This window comes from Lycorma delicatula, chromosome 1, assembly GCF_047948215.1.
Source record: "Lycorma delicatula isolate Av1 chromosome 1, ASM4794821v1, whole genome shotgun sequence".
NCBI lineage: Eukaryota > Metazoa > Arthropoda > Insecta > Hemiptera > Fulgoridae > Lycorma > Lycorma delicatula.
The window spans coordinates 174,727,395-174,743,185 of NC_134455.1; the positions used below are offsets into that span (position 1 = coordinate 174,727,395).

General features: G+C 32.2%; 1 protein-coding gene across 1 annotated transcript in view; it reads left to right on the forward strand.

The window, feature by feature from the left end:
• LOC142325571 (neuroendocrine convertase 1-like) overlaps positions 1–15,791 on the forward strand; it is a 121,869-nt gene that overhangs the window by 85,311 nt on the left and 20,767 nt on the right. The window contains exons 9-10 of the mRNA XM_075367481.1: positions 2,171–2,271; positions 10,564–10,782. Coding sequence (XP_075223596.1) covers positions 2,171–2,271; positions 10,564–10,782 — 320 coding nt within the window. The remainder of the gene's footprint in view (positions 1–2,170; positions 2,272–10,563; positions 10,783–15,791) is intronic.

The following is a 15,791-nucleotide window of genomic DNA, read 5'->3' on the forward strand; positions in this document are numbered from 1 at the left end:
GGATAAGCTCCTGCGGGCAAGGCTCCGACATCTCTAGAAACGGCCGTCCCTAACATAGGAAACAGACGCCGACCAAACGCCGCCCAATCTGGAACAGACGCGTTGGATTTAAAGTACCTGTTATGGTCCGCGGGTGGGCCTTTGAAGAACACCACCTACCCTGTATATCTACAAGGCCTTCCTCTATCCGCCACCTTGAGGACGCGCCCAGTAGGGGGACAGGATCCCCCCCCCCATGGGTTATTATTATTATTTTATTCCTTACCTGAGAAAATGATTTCAATCTTCCTATTTCAATGTTCGATACAGAACTGGAAGAATGTTAATGGATCTGTAAAATTTTACATCATATCCCTATTTAACAGGCTTAAAAATTATAATTACTTGTTCTATTTTCCATTGTCCAAAGAAGTAGCCAGTTTGTAAAATAGATTTAAAAATAAATGTTAACTCTTTCCTTTGTAATAATTTAAAAAATGATGAGTAAATAATTGGAAACCCGGAATTTTATTTGGATGTATTTCTTTATTTAGCTTTCTTTCTTTAGCTTTCTGATCTCATGGACTGAAATGTTTGATGATTGAGACATTTGAAATTAAGTGCTAGAATTTTGTTTATATTATCTTCTTCTGTATTATCTTGAGGCTAAAAAGACTGTTCTCTCCATAAATTATCTTTTTCTTATTCCTTTCTTCCCACTGCTTTTGGAAGATGAGAATAAAAGTTCTCTATTTTAGTTACATTTTCTTGACGAAGATGTGAAATGATTTGTTGAGGGCATGTTTTAATTTCGTTAATCTTCCATAATGAGTGATCGGAACACTTAGTAAACATGTCAAACACATTGTATAGGTGATCTGTAATAACTACATATATATTATTATACAGCTACACTTCAAATACATAACTAATTAAATCATCTTTTGTTTTATGGGTGCCTTTTACTTTTCCAAGTACTTGTAACTAAATGTTAAATATAGATGTATATTAAATATAAATATATATGTATGGTACTTTGTACTATTATGTATAAAAATAGTCAGTTTCAATATTCAAATTAATTATCTTTATTTATTTATTTTTTGACCTAGCTATTGTTTATTTATTTATTTATTTGGGCTTATCTAGTGGTTAACTCATCAGCTCTTTAACAGCTGATTTTCCAAGTCTAAGGTTCTGAAGTTCAACTCCTAGTAAAGGTTAGTTGCTTTTTTACAGATTTAAATGTTAGATAGTGGATAAGGGTGTGTGTACGTTATTAGAAGTTGAGTTAATGTAACCACACATCTCAGGAATGGTCACCCTGAGTCTGAACAAGGCTACACCTCCTTTACCTGTCATATATATCACTCTCATTTCATTGCACCGTGGGTTGGGATTGCTTATTATTCGCTAATTGAACAGATGCTATGTTCACATTAGGAATATAAAAAAAGTCAATAATGATGTATTAAAAACCTGATATTAAACTAAGAAAAAAGTATTTATATTTATATTTATATACTTCATGTCTTCAAAAAATTTGACCTCGTGTTCTAATTTTAGTGCTCGTAAAAAACAGACTTGCTAAAGAGTTTAATATTAATTAATATTGTTCATCAGAAGTATTAGCAAATACTTGCATGTGATCTAATTTTTCGCCAATTACAAAAATCAACAAATGGTGTTCTACCAACTGACAGTAGTTCTCCAATAATTTACATGGAGATAGTATTCAAAACATGCATTTAATTTTAATTTCAGGCAAATAATGCAATAAATCTGTTTACTCCAGCATAAACAGTTTAATTCAGAACTTAAAATATAAAAGACTAACTTGTCTCAGTTGTCATTTTTAGTTCAATATTAAGAAATCTTACATCCATCACTTATACTTATAATTTGTGTATATATTACACTATTTCGATCCTCTGTTTGAGAAACAACTATTAAATTTTGTGAGGTTTGTGATCGGAGATAAATTCGTTAATTATAAACTAGACTGAATATAAATTGTTACAATATTTGTATTCAATCATTACAATTTTTGAATAATAAAATATGTGTACATATATATATTTATATAAAATATGTGTCTGTATATATGTATATACAGACACATATTTTTGTTCTTCAAACCCCTAATTCTTTGACCTCTTTATTAATAAATAATTGTAATATGCTACTTTAGGCTACAACAGATCTGAAAGGGAAGTGTACGACGAATCATTCTGGGACCTCGGCAGCCGCTCCCCTAGCTGCAGGAATATTCGCTCTGGTTTTACAGGCTAAGTAAGTGTGTTATTTGTTCAAATCGTTTTTTAGAACAATTTTTTTGTTTTAAAAACACCATAGATAATTTTTTGTCTTACAATTTGTTTGTTTACTATCATTTCCGAATAAGTAAACATAAGTAAAGCTTATTGTAAATCTACAATAAGATTTACAATATGCTCTATGTGAGTGGTCTCCAACAAAGCCCCTCAACAAAACATACATTAATACATAAGATGAAAATTAACATATAACTGATACAGTCAATACAAAATAAAATAATCAATAAACCACTGACGGAAAACAAATAAAAAATCAATAATATTACAAAGCAAAAGAAAAGTAAAACTAAACAGTAGCAAAATTAACTTACGAAAGGAAAAGTAAAGAAATCAGGCTCTGCATCAAGGAGTTGATAAATTGCTCATCGCTTAAGGCATGTCATCCCAGGACAAGAGTTACCTGGGTCCAACACGTGATAGCGTTTCAGTCGCCGGATATCCTCACTGTTGTTTTAGAGATTCACTGCTAGAAACTTTGCATGATTATCTAACCGCTGTTCGTAATTTAAACCGAATCGTTTGATTTCCTCGGCAATTCTAGATAGTTATCTATTTCTTCGTCCCGTTTAAACCACAGCGCCTTCTATAATGGTTCTCGCCAACTTACTCTCGGAACGGTGTATAACCTCAACGGTGCTCTTACTCGTTTTACCCCCTAGCTGTACGCTATAACTCTAAGTTGGTTTCAGAATGACTTTGTGCATTAAAAGTTTGTTGGACAGTGACAAATGTGAATTCCTGCCTAGTAACTAATAAAAGGTCTTTGTACCTGATATTTAGCTGACTTCTATTCTCCCTCACGTGGTCTTTCCATGTCAAGTGACGATCGAGTTGGAACCCAAGGTTTTGTACACCGTCCGAGGGCGGTTTGAAGCCGCCTAGGTGGACCCAGGGACAGCCTCTTCTTCGTCTCAACATAATTTGTCTTGATTTATTGTGACTTATTCTCCATTTTCCTAGCCTCACGTCAATTAGATCTAACGACGATTGGAGCTTTGCCGAGGCTAAATGTGGGTCATCAACAGCCAGGATCACTGTGTCATCAGCAAGTGGCGACGATGATGTAGTCCAGAGCTGGAAGATTCGCAGTGAAAATCGAGTACAGGACTGGTCCCAAAACAGAGACTGAGGAATCCCCAACCTAATGTCAAAAAATTCAAGATAACTCGTGGTTGCACCTGATCTGGGAAAAACTCTACGAGGTAGTTCCGCAAGATTAAAGACCTTCCACAGCCATATCATAAGGCGGTTGAAAAAAGTGATCACTCGTATGTGTTGACTTTGCTCAAGATTATTCTCTTTTAAGTAAAGTTTGCTTATGAGGAGTAATCAATCGGTTTGGGTTGAATAAACTTACTTTTCAGTGAAGCCTTGGAAAAGCGTGAGCAACCTTTGAGTGATGTCTTTAAAGGAATCTGTTTTTTTTTAGTGTTAACTTAATTTTTGTACAATATTCCATGATACACTGTTATCGGCGCGCTCTGCAAAATTGAATCAGTTGTTTCTGTAGCAGATAGATATTTTGTAATAGGAGATTTATAGTTTAACTTTTAATTAAGTACAAACGCGACAACAGCAAGTGATAATGGTAAACTGGTGCCGTCTGACAGACTGATATTCGTAGAAATACTAAAATCCTTCGTGTTTTTTCAAACAAATTGATGTTGTCGAACATTATTTCAACAAGAAAAAAGACTTGGAAGACGTTTATTGAAAAATTTATTAATAAGAATGACAATCAGTAAACTTTCACAATTTAAAAAAAACTTACCAATATGAAAACAATTGCAAAAAAAAAATTGATGTCACCACGATTGGTTAAACCAATAAAACTGAACGAGTGGGAAAAAAACGATGCTGAAAATTTTAATTTCTGAAGAGAACCCAGTCTTCTCGAAAGTAGAAGGTGTCCTAGCATGTGGAATAGCGGACAATGGACGACCGAGTAATTTATCAGCGGTGTTTAGCGACATGGATGTTGAATCTTCTGAAGAAAATGCAGCTTCTTCATCTTCTTCTGGAAAAAATGTTCAAAATCAGAGGTTAAACAAAACCGACGTTATGGAGTTAAAAATGAAGAAATATCTGCATTAACAATACTTGAACTGCAAAGGTTAGTTTTGTGAGACCAGCGAGATTGACGAACAGCTCAAGTTAATAAAATAGCTAAGAGAAAGGGATGATAGTATTTAAGAAGTGATACGGAAACTACAAAGCCAATGGAAATTCCGACGAAAACAATATTTTGAAACAATTGCAAACTTTTATTGTATATGACAATTAAGGTTACATAAATTCAAATCCTTTCCTTTAAAATCCTTTGTTTGAGAAATCAAAGAAGAATAAAATAAAAATAAGAAAATATAAATTAAAAACACCTATAAAAACGTGAAGGCACCAGTGCCTTCTTACGATTATAACGTTACCTTTAAGTTTTTAGAATTGCATATTAGGCCGAAAGTTGGATTAGCGTTAAACTGTAGGTAATAAAGAAGAATTTATTTAATAAAAGGCAACGTTAAAAACTTAGCAAGGCACACGACCCTTTGGGGTTTTTTAGCTGGTTATTACTTGTTTTGTTAATATTTATTAATTTTTTCTAATTGTGTTACTTACAATAATAACCTAGGTATTTTTTGTTGTAATTTTAAACCTTTAAACTTTATTATACTTTTTTCCTTTGACAAAGTTTTATTTTTAATACACATTATTTACTTTTAATACGCTTACTTAAGCGTGAATTTGTAAGATGAACATAAAGACAGGAGAAAGGAATGGAATCGTTAATAGTTATTTAAATATTTAGTAGAGTTAAAATGTCGGCTCTATTTCATTCCTGTATGATGCGTATCTCGCATCGAAATTTTTCTGTTCACTGCGCTTAGTTTCCAAATCTTACTATCATGCACGTTTCCCGGCCACTGTGCATCGAAGCTAATCAACTGCTTTCATGAGCGTCACAAGTAGCTTGGACTTTATGTTTGCGAAGCCTTTACGATTGATGTATCCTTCCATAAAGAGGCTTGCCATTTTACTACCTTGTACGAAATACAAGGAAGTATTGTAATCGTGAAAAATTTATTTTTTCAGATTTCAAGGAAGAAATCCATTTTGACCATCCCTGAATCCATTTTGACTACTTTAGGCGTGACGTCTGTAAGTACATACGTACGTATGCATCTTGCATAACTCAAAAACAATTAGCCATAAAATGTTGAAATTTTGGATTTAGGACTGCTGTATCATCTAGTTGTGCACCTCCGCTTTTGATGGCAATCGACTGGATGAAAAGTATCCAAAAAAGCCCAAAATTCAAAAGGTTTGGAATTAGGACTTTTTATTAACTGCAGTAATAAGCCCAAATTAAGAATTTTCAACGATATGTCATCAATGATACTTATTTTCATCGGTTTCAGAGTTATAGCCAAATAAAACTTTAATAATGAAGCATATGGATCATACAAGGAGAAGGCACATCGGTTGGAATCAGACCTCTTTTCCTTTTCTTTTATTCATTTTTTTTAATTTAAATAAATTTATTTATTAATAATTATTAACCTCTATTGTAAAAACGTTTTTACAGTAAATAATAATTCAGTAATAATAATAAAAATAAAAAATGAAAAATATCAGAAGTTACTAGCGAAATAAAATTTTATGTACTTTTAAAAATGTGTGTATGTAATTTAATAGGTGAATAAGGAGGTCATGTCCTAGTCATATCAGATTTTTTATTTTGAAGTGCGTAAAGTCGAGAGCACCGATAGTTGTAGGTATTTGGAAACGTGTTCGCCAGCTTTCTTCCGCTTCGTCCATTTCGTTTTGCAGTACATGGAAATTTTATTCATTCACCTGGACGCCTTAAAATTTTCTACAACACGAAATCCAGTATTGCATATAGTGCTTTTGTGTAGACCGAAATCTTAAGCTATGCCGATCTGAAAACCTGGGTCACTAACACAGCACAGAAATACTTTCATCTTATCTATTCGAGTTAATGCTCCGCCACGAGTTTTGCGAGTTTCTGGTACAAACGATTCACAAAAAAAGATCAATATTTTCACTTTTAAACTTTAGCAGTTGCTTATATAATCGCGGACATACACTTTTTCTTCTTCAGCAGCATTTCACCTCATGGATATGCATGAAGGCAGCCGTATTTAGACTGAACCAGCCTGGAAAGAAGTACAAGTAATCGCTCTGAAGCAACGTTGTACCCCACCTTAAAAATGAAGGACTGATTCCTCAAAACTAAAAGTGTTGCCTTTTTTTTTATTCATCCCGAGTTTAGTGACTATTGGAAAATTTCAACCCAGTTGAAGTGATTACTTAAAAATAGATCGATATGTGTAAACACTTGATTTCAACCGCCTACCTGTAAAAGACCTGCTGAACATCCCAGAAGGCGGCCGAGCAAAACCACTTTTCTTCCAGGCTCTTGGTAATGACAGTAACAACCCTGTATGTCTGTGTAGAATGTCCACTTCTAAAGCCAATTTGTTGATCTGGAGTAATTTTTTTCTCGCTCCAAGACTGGTCACAATCATCGAAGACTTTGACAGAATCGGTAGAGGCTTATCAGTCTGTAGGAAAACACATGCTGTGCAGGTTTACCTAGTTTTGCAATCATCACTGTTTGACACAACTTCCACTTCGATGGGAAGTAGATGTTTGAAAGATGCCATTGAAAAGGTGTTTTATATATTTGATGGCCCTGATCGTGAGTATAAATAGCATTTGCTAAGTTATCAAATCAAAGCCCGGAACTTTCATTGAGCGTTACCCTTGCTTGACTACCAGCACACCTCAGTCACTGAAAAGGGCTTAATGGGAAGGCTTACAGGCATTGGGCTGCCCAATAAGTCAATTATTTCCTCTTCTTAATGATCTCTTTCACGTGTAAGAAATATGGCTCACTCAGATGGGTAGAAATTATATCTACTTTTTGCTTATCGCTCTTAACCAACGACCCATCAAACGCTTTCAGTGGAGGGAGTGATGGTGTAGATCACCGTTAACAAGGTAGTCTTTGAATGACTCATTCGTAATGGTTCTCAGCAGTCTTTCTAACCTGTGTGAAGCATTGTTGAGAAATGTTCTGTCCACAGATCTTTAACGTAGCCACTTCCTTCTAAGTCGCCTCTTCCGGAGTAGAAAGAGGAGTTTCCCTCCACCTCTGCTGAAGTTCTGAAGATGATGATAATTCTCGATTAAGGTTACCCAGCTAGGTAGAGAAACAAAATTTAGTCGGCAATTTCAATAAGACCAAGCGCAGATCCAACAGTCTGTCCCAATGTGAAAGCAGCTCAGGAAAGCTTAGACACCTTCTGACTTTTGTGGAAATCACCAAAGCTTGAACGCAGGAGGAAGAGGTAAGTTTCTCCCTAGGGAAGTAAGACTTACCCAGTTTAGTGAGGTGTTTTGAGAGTTTGGCCTCCAAGCCAAATGAGGTCAAAATTGTCCAAAAACTAGTCCCGGCCCCGGTAAAACCAATGCGCTATGCCGAAGTTGTACGAGGCAAACCTCAAGCTAGCCAAGGAAAGAAAAATCCGAGGTTGTTCTTCGTGGTGAAAGAAGGACCTTAAAATCTGGAAGATCAAAGAGACCAGAAAAGGCTTGATTGTTGTTGCGAATAATAGGGAGACTGTCCTAGTCATCACAGAGTCTGTCGTAGTCAAGAAACTAGAAGTCAAGGTGGACCATAAAAGGAAGCATAGACCCCGTGTTATTGGGTTCTCTCGCGACAAACTGAAGGAGCACCTTCAGTTTACAAAGAAGGCATGTGATGCTTTGTTTGGTGTTCGTAGAGTCATCCATTCCGGTTAGGGGTTGAATTTCCCGACCTTGCGGGGTTACAGAACTGCTTTGCGAGAATCATTTTCTGTTATCGTTGGCTTGAAACTAAAACCGCTGGCGACCGGAAGTGTCACAAGGTGGGGTTCTCCTACGGGGTTGGGATGATGTTGCGATCATAGGAGGTCTGTCTGGCTCTCCCTAGTAGACCAGATCGGAGTCCATAAATGAAACCAAGTCAGGGATATGAACTGAAAGTTGAGTTCTCTAAGAGAAATAAGAATAAATTATTCCTTGTCAATTGATCCTAGGCATAATATTCGAGGCAACTGAATAATTGCCTCAAATATTATGAGAAATTTACGCACAATTTGGCTCTACCAAGGCGCGAGGTTCGTGTTTCCACGAACTCGGTTAGCTAGTTCAGAGAGGAACTATGTAGGATATTCAATATATCCGGATGAGGCTTGCAGCGAAGGCAAAAGCTGAGTTATAAATCACTGAAGTAGAGGCATTTATATCGGTGGCATCCCAACGAGGCCTGGCTTATTACTATGAGATGTAGAAAGTTAAAGGGCGAAAGACGATTCCCATTAAAGCCCATCAGGGCTAAGATCGGGGGGGGATGGTTTGTGGCGACTGGAATCGTCATAAGGTGGGTGTCTTTCCCTACGGGGTTGAGATGATGTTGCGATCAACAAATTTTGTGTAGAGTGTGAACCGAATTTAGACTCGTTATATAAAGTTATGATATTTACTGTCATTCTTAGTTGTTAAATTAAAGTATCGGATAAGGCGCGGGGCTTCGTGCTTCCGCGAACTCGGTTTAGCTAGTTCTGAGGGCAACTTTGTTGGACAGAAGTGAGAACATGTCTGAAAGAAGTCTGCAGTGAATGCAATGGCTGAACAATAAATCACTGATTTAAATGTCTACTGAGGTATTTGCATCGGTGACATCCCAACTAAGGCCTGGCTGATGACTGTAATATATAATCAGTTAGAGTGTTAATAAGACGACCTCATGTAAAGCTCATCAGGGCTAGGAACGGAAAGGGTGGTATGGCGACTGGAATCTCAAAAGGTTGGTCTCATTCCCTACAGAGATTGGGATTAAAGGCATCTCTCGGGGTTTTAGGGCACTATAGATTTGCAAGGCACAGATACAGACTGCCATGGAAAGGAACCCAGTAGAGAGTCCATAACATCACCTTCACTATCGCTTTCTGAGCCCTCCGCCAAATTCGTAAAAATCGTATCTGATCATCTTCCTAATAGATAATTTTCTCAGGTCCTGCTTGAGGATATCAATGATCTACGTTTCCGAGTAAACAACTCCCGTAAGATGGTGTCTCACCATCTTCATTCAGATCAGCTGACAATTGATCCATGTACACACTCCATTATAACATTTATGTTAGTCCAGCCAAACGATCCAGAAGAAAGTTTTAAATGTCATAAAGTAAAAATACTTCATACAATATTTTTTCGTCCAAAATCCGCCATAAGGACAACGATAATTTTGTAGACGACATTTTTTTTTTCACGAAGATATCAACTATATAGCAGCATTAAAAGCAAACAAAGCTACACAAAAAATTAACAGCTGATTAAATATGACCATAGATAAACGCAAAAATAAAATTGATGTGTAATACATGTCTAATTAACTGCTTTAAATTGAAAGCTTTCCATAAGTATGTTATTCCTATGAAAATAAAATTATAATCAGTTAAACCATAACTATTTAACATTTTATTTCAGGAAAGCTTATATAGCTAAATTAACATTAAGTACATTAAAAATTGCTGATTGAAACAAAATCTGTAAAACCTTTGGCGTACTAATTAAAAAATGCAGTTACCTGAGCAGGATATTATGCTTCTAGCAGAATATTATCCGAGTGTAGATCACTGTACAATATTCGTTCTTTTAATGAGTCAACAATTGTCAAATTTTAATTTAAAATATACATTCGTGTTGATTTGTAGTCTATGTTTGAGAGGTTTATCAAAATTGATTTAAATTGTTCTCAACCGTAATATTACAGATCACTGATATCACTGATCATTTCCATCCCTACCTTAATGTTGATGAGTTAAAATCTTCCTTTTTAATAATACATAACATTTGTATAGTTTAATTCAAAATCAAACATCTTCTGTAATCGGAAAAACTTTTATGACTTTTCTTTCTTGAAAAGTAATTTGTAAATTCTTGTGAGTTATACCTCCCTCATGACTACCCCTTACCTAATACTGTACTATTTGTAATAATGCGCTGTCAGCCTTACAAAGCATTAATGAAAGTTGTATAAAAATTGTCAATCAATTATAAAAATACTTAAGTTACCTAAAAGCTTTAGAGAAAACAAATTTTTAAATTTTAATTTTTGTGAAGTTTCATTATACTTATAGTTCAAACATTAATATATAATTTATCGTTTGTTACATTCCAGTCAAAATTTAACATGGAGATGTTTGCAACATATAATAGTTTGGACATCTGAAGTAGCAGTTCTTGGAGAAGACCAGGAATGGCATCAAAACAAAGCTGGATTTTGGGTAAATCCCAATTTTGGTTTCGGTATGTTAAACGCATATAACATGGTTAAACTCGCATCTAACTTCAAGACCGTTCCAAAACAAAACAAATGCAATGTTTTCTTGGATCAGAAGTAAGTAGTAATTATCAGGATATTTAAATATCAATTTGTAAATGTATTTGTCATTGCAGTGTGGGGAGCTGTATATTACTGAAGAGAATCGGAAACTATGTTACGGCAATTCAGAATAAATATTTTAAGGCGTTTAAAAGTTCTGTGAAAAAAAATTGAGAAATATATCTTAAAGCGAAAAACGTATTAAAATTTACTAAACTAAACTTCACCCAGAATTAGCAATTAAGTAGATTTCTAAATCTATGTTTTTTTATTAATTACACATAAAATTAAATGTTTGATCCCGAACAAATTATGTTTTTCTGATTCAATTTCACCGAATATAATTATTTTTTTATTTAACCAACATATTTCCCAGTTTTGATTAAATAAACATTATATAAAAAGAAAGATTGTTTCCTTTTTTTTCAAATGTTTTCTTATGTTCGAAATCCTGTATAGATCAAATTTAGTAATTGAAATTTGGCACACTTCCCTTTATCCAATCAAGCTGAAATTTTGCACACAGCTTTGGTTCTGATGAGAATACACTATGGCAAATTGAATATAGTTCTAAATCCATTATGGCGAACATTGTGTAAACATATTTCTTTTTTTACATCCGGATATCAAATCAATTATTATTATATTATCTGAAGTCAGCCTTTGGTTAAATATTCTGATTTTTTTTAAAGAAAAATTGATTTATTGAATTTTTTTGAATATGAATACGAATGCATTTCAAAGAAATGTTTTGGTTGTTGGACAGACGTTTTCAAATATCTTTATCTAATAAGCTGGTGGTATACTCAACATTCTAAAAACTATCTGGACCTATGGGATCCAACTTTGGGGTACTGCGAGCAAGTCCAATGTCCAAATCTTAGACAATTTCAAAAAAAAAACTAGCGAGATGTATAACAGAGACACCTTTTTTTTGTAAAAAAGAATGAAATACACGAATATGTAGGTTTACGATACGTCTGAGAGGAAATATAACGTTTTAGTTTAAAGTACGAACTGCGACTAAACAACCACGTGAATCACCTAACTTTGAACCTCCTAGACAACGGAAATGACGTTAGAAGATTAAAACGGGTAAATGTTTTGGATCTTAGCGATTCAATAGTGTCTTAAGTGTAAATTCAGCTGTGATTGCTGTGCATTATCTCTTCAATTTTTATTTTTAAATTTATTGCATATATTTTTTTTTCTCATTGTCTCATTGTTTTTCTTGCTATTTACGAATTCTTTTACATTTCATTCTCTTGTTCTACTGTTAGCTGTTAAATGTTCATAATTAATTAGTTTATGTGTCACTTGCCAACAAATTTGTTTGTAATATTACTGTGTAATTTTTGAGGAGTTTCGCTGGGAGCTCGTTATCATATGATTGCGAGTGTGATCCAATTTATTCAATGTTAATATAAATGTAACCGATTGTAAATAAGCTTTGATAGTATAAGAAAAATTTTTTCATGCAAGGAAAAATTGATACATTATAATGTAAATTGTTATAGAAAATCGCTAAAATTTAATTTCAAATTTAAGCGCATTTATAAGGTAAAATTTTTTAATAAAAACTGTTCGAAAAACATAATAATATGTGTAAAAATAATAAATCATAAATAAATTATTACCTTTTTCAAAAAGGAGCACATTTAAATTAAAATAAAGTAACACTTATTAAACGTTAATGGATTATGAATTCTTTTGGTGAAAGATTTAATTAGAAAATAATAGGCGTGATTATAATTTTTACTTCCTTGTACGAAGTAAAGGAAGTACTGTGATCGCAAAAAATGTCGGTTTTCAGATTTAAATGCAAATATCCATTCTGACCATCCCTGAATCCATTTTGACTAGTTCGGCGTGACGTCTGTACGTACGTAGGTATACACATACATACATATGTAAGTATGTACTCCTATTTCGTATAACTCAAAAATTATAGTCGTAGGATGTTGAAATTTTGGATTTAGAACTGTTGTAACATCTGGTTGTGCACCTCCCTTTCTGATTGTAATCGACTGGAGCAAAAGTGTCCAAAAAAGCCCAAAATCAACAAAAAAATGGATTTTAAACATTTTCTTAAGTGCAGCAATAAGCACTCATTGAGAACTTTTCAACGATATATCATAAGTGGTACTTATTTTCATTGGTTCCAGAGTTATATTCAAATAAAATTTTAATTATTGAAATATTTTGATCTAACAAGGGGAAGGCACTTCGATTCAAATCAAACATCATCTACTTTTTTTTTAATTTAAATATAATTATCTATCAGTAATTTTTAACATCTGATTGTAAAAAAAAATTACAATAATAATTCAATAGCCAAATAACAATAAAAAAAATTATGAATAAATATCACAAGTTATTAATGAAATTATATTTTACTTACTTTTCATTTAAAAAAATATGTATATGTAATTTAATAGACGTTCAAGGAAGTCATGTGGTGTCCACATCAGTTTTTTTACTTGGATTTTGTTTTAGTTAGAATCCCTGTAAACGAAGGTGAAATAACAAGATAATTACAGAAGAAGAAAGGAGTTAAGTAAAAACCTTAACAAACTTGTTAATTACACAATCATGGGTAACAAGAAGTATAATAACTCAGTTGAAACAGATAAATGCAAAAGACATAAAGGAAGGGAATCGGATCTTCATAAAAGAAGTGAAGTTAGAATCTGCAAAATAGCAGCAATTTTGACTATTTTAAATTTTGAGCACATTTAAATAAAGTTTAAACAAAACAAGATAAATTTAAATAAATAATCTACAAAAAAAATGTTTATTCCAAATCAAGGTGTTTGAAGGAGAAATGCAATGAAGTAAAAAACAAATTTGATTATTGGAAATGTTGATGTAACGTACAGAAATAAAGCGACATTTTTAGTATAAAAAACTGTTAGGAATTTAATGATTAATTTCAGAAATGAAGAGAAAAGTTTATAATTATGTAGTAAGTTTAATTATGAAGTTTGGTTACATAAATTATAAAGTTGAAAATCGTAATTAGTCGTATTTTATACTCGTTCGTTATTCCTTTCATAAATATTGCTTTTGTTGTGTAATTGTTATAGTTTATGTAGATTTTAATATTTTATTATATTATCTGTGCTGATATTAAAATTTAATTTTAATCTAAAATATGTACCAAATAAATCTCCCGTTTTAGCAAGGAACTACTTGAACTCAAATAGTAATACAGTTTTATATTTTTCTAAATTAATTTATCTTAGACAGTTGTATTTCTGAAATAATTCTTTACCTATATTCCTATATTTATATATAGGTAATATATTTTTTATTCTTTGTTTGATATATTCTTGATTTGATATATATATATATATATATATATATATATATATATATATATATATATATATATATATATATTAACGTTTTTCCAGTATTAAATATAAAGTTTCGTAATAATTGAAGAGATTTTGTTTAATATTGCTACTTCATAAAAAAAGTTTGAGATATTGGTAACCGTTTAAATAACATAATCATTAAAAATTATGAATTTTTAAGTTTGAAGTAATTTTTCTGTGAAGCAGATTAATTATATATAACTTATTCTTTCAAAACCAACAAAAATCCGGACGCCATTCTGATTTTACACGAATCACAATCTTTGATCAATTTATTGTAAATATGATTACAATTTAATAAAATTTGTACAAATTTTTTTTTAATTACCTTCGCTTAAAAGTCCGCCGTTAGGCATGCTTCAGAGGATGAGATTAATGATTTGTAGAGTGTGTGAAAATGCCATGCCTGACCGGAATTCAAACCCGGGACCTCCGGATGAAAGGCAAAAAATTAAATTAAATCAAATCAAGTACACACTAAGAGTAAATAATAAATAATTACATTCTTTCATCATCGTGTGACTAGAATTTTATTTTTATTGTACTTTTCCGACTATACGAATAGTGCTTTATACGCTGCTATAGAAACGTATATCGCTATATCGCAGCGTATAATAGAAACTATATAGATCAGTAAGAAAAATGAAATAAAAAATTGGTATTTTTCTTAGTTTCGTGCCTTAAGGAGCACATTTAAGTAAAGTTAAAAAAAAATAGATTTAAATAAATTAAAAATAATCTGTAAAACCTTTTTTTGTTCCAATGCTCCCAAGTCAGAAAAACTATTTTTGTGTGTAATCTATTTTTGGTCGTTTATGAATATGTACGTATGTATGTTTGTAAAACATACATACCGTAAACGAATTCCATTAAACTTAGTAAATAGGTACTATCTTCGAGAAGAAAGAATATATTAGATTTTATCAAAAATTTGAATAAGTGGTGTAGGTGTTTGGCCGAAATAAAATTTTTATTGATGCAATTTACCAAAAAAAAATTTTTTTAAGATGAATCATTTTATAAAGATCATAATTTACAAAAAAAAATATTATTCAATATTTTCCTTCCCAAAAAACGATTTTTTTTTTTTTAAATTTATTTTAAACTACTAAGTAAAAGATTTATTTATAATTTTTTATTAAAAAAAAATGTTAGATTTAAATCCATCTCGCAATTTATCCTTTAAAATGCAAAAAAAACTTAATTTTTTTATAGAACTTACTCTTTCATAAAAGTACTTCTTTCAAAAAGAATTAGTAAAAAATTGTCACCTCCATTCTAGAGAATTTTACATTCATTTATTTAGAATTACGGCTGTCTTTATATTTTTTAAACAATTTTAAAAAGTTCTTTTCAAGTATATTATCAAGACCTAGGGATTATTTTCTTAAAACTGAATTTTACTTGAGTTGGGAGCCCCCAAAAATAAAAAAATTTCCCAGTATCAGTATTTTAATTCTCAAAACGTATTTTATTAAACAAAAAAGTCTCTAAAATAGCTTAATATCCCTCTGATGAGGGAGTTTTTAACTTAAAAAAAATATATATATTTTTCTTTATTTATTTAAATCAATTTTAGTAAAAATTTTAATTATTAAAACACCCCCTGATGCATAAGATCACAAATTTCCAAAACTTCGAAAC